The 6,871-nt window shown below is 39.3% G+C and overlaps 1 protein-coding gene across 1 annotated transcript; it reads left to right on the forward strand.

Annotated features, from left to right (window-relative positions):
• Window positions 1–618: 618 nt before the first annotated feature.
• On the forward strand, window positions 619–6,871 carry LOC111223137 (ras-related GTP-binding protein C-like). Its single transcript, XM_022747164.1, has 7 exons — window positions 619–1,136; window positions 1,606–1,809; window positions 1,915–2,114; window positions 4,096–4,210; window positions 4,299–4,441; window positions 4,530–4,678; window positions 5,726–6,871. The coding sequence occupies exons 1-7, from the start codon at window positions 957–959 to the stop codon at window positions 5,881–5,883; spliced, it is 1,149 nt and encodes a 382-aa protein (XP_022602885.1). The 5' UTR covers window positions 619–956; the 3' UTR covers window positions 5,884–6,871.

Below are 6,871 nucleotides of genomic sequence, written 5' to 3' on the forward strand. Positions count from 1 at the left end.
AGAGTTAGGCTATAATATATAGCCTTTCAAACTGTAAGGGATACCTGGAGGGTGCATGTAGTTGTTCTTAAACAACCGGGGGTTAGTTATTGTAGTCAGGCCCACAAATCCCATAGTGTCTGATTGCAGCAGTATCTGAACCAACACACAGCCTACACACTTTCAGATTCAGTGTGGTTTACACTTTCGGGGTGGATGTTAATTGCATACTATCGTCCACAAACCCGTCAAGAAGTCAAGTACATTAACAAAAAGACGCTTCAGAACTTTGCTGAGAGTCATCAGGTTTTTAAATTTTCCTCACTATCAAAGTAATTCACTGATAGTTGTCAGTACATCCAATAGTACACTACAATTAGGAACTTTTAGTAGTGACTTCGGCGTACTTTATTTGCTTACGTCAAGAAACATGGATTAAAATTGCTCAAAGGCTCAAGTTATAGACCACAATGTAATTCTATGAATCACTACACTTAATATATTCACATTAGAGAATACTTTTTACGTTTAATGTACAATTGCCCATAACTTCTCATTTTAATAATATTTACACCCATATTCATTATATAAAAAATTAAAATTCAGCCCCTATTCCAGTCAAACCTGGCAACACAGAAGTGGGTGGTAATGTCTAACTTGTGAGGGTTCTTTTTAGTCTTCCTTTCTCTTTTCTTGTTTGAATCAATCCAACCTATGCTGATATTATGGTAATTTTAAGGTCTTGGTATCGTTTATTTCAAACCCCATGTGGATACGTTTGAGGTTTGACTTGGTATTTTATCACAGAGCTCCGCGCTCCAGCTGCTAGCTCATTAGCTTGCCATGCTAACTCGTTGCGAAAATCCTCAACAACAACAATCTTGCACGGAAGCGGATTATTTAGCTGGTTAGCTAAAAGTTGAAGACACCGGGCGATTTTAAGGGAAGCACAATAAATAAGGTTAATAAAATAAAGGATGTCGATTAATTGCGAGGAGCCTGCGTTGACAGGGAGTTACAGTGTCGTGGGGTCGTTTCCCAAAAGTTTTGGTTATGAGGTGGACGAAGCAGACATGGAGGAGAGCTCCACACCGGCTGATAAACCCAGGATACTGCTGATGGGGCTGAGACGGAGTGGAAAGTCATCCATCCAGAAGGTATTTTTAATTTTTATTAGTATTTAAAACCAAATAATAAATAAATAAATTGGAATATACCTTAAATTATATTTAGCCCACTACAAAAACAGATTCACATTAAACGTACATGTATAATATAAAACAGCCAATATGTTTTTTACTTGCAGTCTCTTGGAGAAAATTCTTGTGTTTTTTTTTTTACCGACATATATCAGTTTCAAAAATTATGTAAATCAAAATATGTTTCTGTTTTTGTGACAGTGTCAACAAAAAAATGAAAGTTGCAAGCTTGTGAAAACATGAAGTGGTCACTGAGTGTAGTGCATACGATGATGACCATTAGATTTCTCCATGTGTAGCACCATGTAAGATACTGAATCACCTGTTAAGTTGTGTAGTAGACATGCATTGCATTGGGCTGTAGTATTGTCTTGTTAAAATTATAACATTTTAGTGACACAGTATTAAGTTGTGCACCTTTTCCCAGGTTGTATTCCACAAAATGTCACCCAATGAGACTTTGTTCCTCGAGAGCACCAACAAAATCTACAAGGACGACATCTCCAGCAGCTCCTTCGTCAACTTCCAGATCTGGGACTTTCCTGGACAGGTGGACTTTTTCGACCCCACGTTTGACAGTGAGATGATCTTCAAGGGAACCGGCGCTTTGATCTTTGTCATTGATGCTCAGGTAGGATGAAGTGAATTGTACAGTTAAGGTTTTAAATGCTTCCTGTGTGAGATGAATTAACATGTCACCTCTTTCCTGTGCTGAACGTGTCTCTCCTACTATTAGGATGACTACGTGGAGGCTCTTGGGCGGTTGCATCTCACTGTGTCCAGAGCTTACAAAGTGAATCCAGACATCAACTTTGAGGTGTTCATCCATAAAGTAGACGGCCTGTCGGACGACCACAAAATAGAAACACAAAGAGACATTCATCAGAGGGCCAACGACGATCTGGCAGATGCCAACCTGGAGAGGGTTCATCTCAGGTGAGTGTCTGACATGTCTGCACAGGTTAGACAAGTTCTTACAGTTACTGAGGGTTTCAGAGCAGGATTTAGCTGCAGATCCTAGAAACCAAGTTATTATTTTTTTTTTAATTATCATCTAACAAGATGATCGTTTATGTTCTTTAGAGATCAAGAGAGAGAAATGTGTTGATACCAAACAACTGAGCGAACAAACTGCTGTTTTTATTTATTATAGTGTTGTTGAATCCACTGAAAAGAGTAAATCACTGTAGGGCAGCAGTGGAGATGACTATCACACTTTGAAATTAAGATATTGTGAATTCAGCCTTTTCGCCCAAATTAAATTCTGCTGTTTATTGTTAGTGACGTCAAATTATCTCAAATATAAACACCAGTATGTGAGCACCATTTCAAGAAAGCTGGATTCACCATCTCCAGCTCTTTTTCCTCGTCTTTCCCTTTCATTTATGTCAGTATAAAAGCACCAGAGGCGTGGAGTCAACATGAGCGTGCTGTTTGAACTGTCATTATTATCAGTGGTGTTACTTTCGGTTGCTATTTGGCGCGTTCAGTGTGTAAAATAACCCAGTGTTCCTTGCTCTAAAGGTGCACAATGTTTTTATATCAACAATGGATCAAAGAACCGTGTGTAATGTGAAAGGTGTTGCTCACAGTGAGAAACCAACAGAGGATTATCATAACTCCACAGTTTCTCTCAGCTGTACGGAACCAGCACGACAAAACTTTTCTGCCATCGGCCAAACAACAGATGGACAAATTTAGCAGTCTTATTCATGCAGGTATCCAATCAGCCAATCACGTGGCAGCAGTGCAGATACAGGTCAGGAGCTTCAGATAATCTTCATATCAAACATCAGAATGAGGGAAAAATGTGATCTCAGTGACTTCGACCGTGGCGCGATTGTTGGAACCAGACGAGCGAGTCGAGTGATTCTGAAACTGCTGATCTCCTTTGATTTTCACACACAACAGTCTCTAGAGGTGTGGAGAATGAATAAAAAAAAAAAAAAACATCCAGTGAGCGGCGGTTCTGCAGGCGGAAATGCCTTGTTGATGAGAGGACAGAGGAGAAGGGTCAGACTGGTTGGAGATGACAGAAAGGCCACTCAAATAACCACTCTTTACCACGTCGGGCAGAAAAAAAGCATCTCAGAATGATTAACTCGTTGAACCTTGAGGTCGATGGGCTACGACAGCAGAAGACCACGTCAGGTTCCACTCCTGTCAGCAAGGGCAGAAATCTGAGGTTGACAGTTGAAGTCTGGAAAGAAAGGTAGCCTGGTATATTCACTGTATAGACATTTTCAACAGTATATACTAGACTTGGTAAAATCATGGCACTAACATTGTATATTTTTTAGAATTAGTTTTGTTCTAGATTTTAATTATAATTATTATATATATATATATATATATATATTATATATGTTATTAGTTAAGATTATTTATTTATGTTTTTATTGTTACTCTTATCTACCTGTTTGAGTAGTCTTATATCATTTTGTGATTCTCCTTGATGTGTGATTTGGCTGCCGTAATAGAACAATGTATCTATCAAAGTATCCATCTGCAAGTTGTACGTAAGGAAGTCGATAGTAGAAAATGCATAAAGTAAAACAATAAAAAAGGAACAACACTAGAAAAAACTATATTGAGGTCTCATGGTGCTCTGCCCGTAGGTTTTCCCTTCCTGTATTGTATAACCCTAAGAGATGGACCTGTTTCTGCTTTTTAGTAGGAAGTTTTCTGTCAGACATTTTAATTACAGTGTTAAGTTTAACATGGTAATAATAATAATAATAATGATATTCTATCACTGTGAAATGGTTGGGTTGGTTTGTTGTTTTGTCCTCATTGTAAGCAGACATGGCGACACTTGTGTTGTGATGTTAAAACTATGATTTTAAGTTTCTTTCCCAACTTGTTTGCTGCCAGTGTAACTTTGTCTTAACTCTCCTCTCCTACTTCCCGTCCTCAGCTTCTACTTGACCAGTATCTATGACCACTCCATATTCGAGGCCTTCAGCAAAGTCGTCCAGAAGCTCATTCCTCAGTTACCAACCTTGGAGAACCTTTTGAACATTTTCATATCCGTATGTTGTTATTATTAAAGTAAAAGCTTTTTTTTTTAAGTGCGTCATATTTGCACATTGTCTTATTAACGTCCTTCGTGTTTTCCAGCACTCTGGGATTGAGAAAGCCTTCCTGTTTGATGTTGTTAGCAAGATCTACATCGCCACAGACAGCTCACCTGTGGACATGCAGTCCTATGAACTCTGCTGTGATATGATCGATGTTGTCATTGACGTCTCCTGCATTTACGGGTGAGAGGCGTTACACTGTACAAGTGTTGGCCAAGATCATATCCCTTTTTTATATTCAGAGTTTGAAGCTGCTTCTTGCTCTTGGCAGACTAATGGAGGGTGGCAGTGGCTGTGCGTATGACAAGGAGTCTTTGGCTATCATCAAGCTCAACAACACTACAGTGCTTTATTTGAAAGAGGTCACAAAGTTCCTCGCTCTCGTCTGCATCCTCAGAGAGGAGAGCTTCGAGAGGAAAGGTGGGTAGTTTTAGGTTTTATAAACAGCTAAGGCGTGTGGTTTGATTAGAAAGGATGTCCAAAATGTTTCTTTAACGTCTGAAACCGGCTACACGGAACTGTCTCCACTGCTCAAAGTGATGTTTGATCCTACAGTTTCATTTATAGTACGGCCACACTAAAACAGTCCGTGGTTTCTCTTTTGCTAGAGCCAAGTTTCTGCATCTAACCTTCTCTATGGTCACTGATTTTAAATGACAGTATAGCCGATCGCACGATACCGGTATTCTTAATCAGTATTTATGTTTATTTTGTGATCATAAAATAGTGGTTTCATTGACCTGTGAGTGAAGCAGCACAGGGATTACTGTTTACTTTGATTAACAGGTAGCATTTGTGCTATTTTATATTTAATATATGTTGTATTATTTTATATTTCTTTTTACTAAACTGTGAGCTACAATAAAACACAGTGAAGGGCAGGACTGGGCTGAACAGAGGTAGTTACCAGACTGTCCCACTCTTCACTACATTGTGGCCGTGATGCAGCATTTTGTTGTTTGCGACTGAAAGAGAACAACAAAGAGAGCATTTGAAGAAACAGTTCAACATTTTGGGAAATACTTATTTGCTTTCTTGCTGACAGTTAGTGAACATCCGTAGAAAAACCAAAGTGTAAAAACAGCTCCCTCAAGTCATGTTGTTACTGTGAAGTTGCAACCACCGGAGACCTCAGGAAGTTAGGAAATAGCACAGGACATACAGTATATCTTGTATATCTTGTGTAAAACTATAACATGCTGTTTTTTTTTTTTTATTGATTATGGCAATGTATTTATTAGAGATCATCCAACTGTCTTGAAGAACGTGAATAAGAAATAGTGAAAGCGTATTTCCAAAAGTGCTAAACTGTTTAACCATCATCCTGTTATTTTTTTCAGAGTGGATGGAGATCAGATAATTTTAGTGTGAAGACACAGTGTTTCCACATTTAGCCATCTTAGCCTGTGTACTCTAAAGAGATTCACTGATCTCAGGCTTCAAATGACTCATGTGATCTCTTTGCAGGTTTGATAGAGTACAATTTTCATTGCTTCCGAAAAGCCATCCATGAAGTGTTTGAAATCGGCACCTCAGCGGAGGGAGCTGTCTGGAGACCAGTGAGCTCGTCCAGCAACGGCCTGAGTGGATTAAAATTTGCTCCCCTGAATGGAAATGCTGTTTAAAGCGCAAAGAGGAGACAAGTGACAGGTGTAATTCTTTGGGCTACCTGACGTGCAGCGAGGCAGCACATTGTGGAGAACTAATATGAAAGCACACAAGCCTCTTGTCCTGTACATGTTGTCTCACTGTGTGCAGCTTAATGTGAATCCATTAGAGAAGCAGCTCGTGAACTCAGAAGGATGATAATGTAGCCTTGAACTTCCTGCATATGACTGAGTCACAGTTTGGAGGGCTGAAACAAGCTGTTGGGCTAAATCTGATCTACATGGTTCTCCTCTGGTTTTATATATATATATATATATATATATATATATTTATAGAACTAAACAACCCATTACTTTCTGCACATGTATTAGTAGTGAATTGTCAAAGATTCTGTCAGTTATGTTTACCTTCTTGGCCAGTTTATCCTGTGAACGCCGTAGTATAAAACTACTTGTGAAGATACTTCTGGTACAGTTTAAGTGCTTGCCGTCAAACTGAGCTCAGTGTAAACGCTCCATTGACTTGACCAGCTACATGGCGAACTGTAGTTCCACGAACTACACTTCACACTCTAAAACAGTACAAGCCTCTTTCAAGTTCCTGCTCGTTTTGCCTTGAATTATTGAGTTCTTTAAGTGGCTTTAATCCCCTGTATGAAAAACAAATCCTGTCGAGCACAGTGTTTGTTCTTCAGATTGTTTTCTGTTGATAATGATTCATGCGACCAGCGACCGGTGCTCTGCTCAGGATCTCCTCAGACCAGAACTGTGCCAGTTACACCATTAGAGCCTCGGTTGATTAACAAAGGGGTCGACAACACGATGGTCTTAATGCAGTCCGGACATAACTGATGCTTTTCACTCTGACAGCCTGCCATGCCTGCTGACAGCTGACTTTTTTCATGAACATATTGGCCAAATTTACTACACACATTTTGTTAGTAGCAACTGTTTTGCTTTTTTGGTGTGAACGCTGAGTGGGACCTTGAAGATTTATTTTTATTAT

This window comes from Seriola dumerili, unplaced genomic scaffold, assembly GCF_002260705.1.
Source record: "Seriola dumerili isolate Sdu_G_001 unplaced genomic scaffold, Sdu_1.0 BDQW01000110.1, whole genome shotgun sequence".
Lineage (NCBI taxonomy): Eukaryota > Metazoa > Chordata > Actinopteri > Carangiformes > Carangidae > Seriola > Seriola dumerili.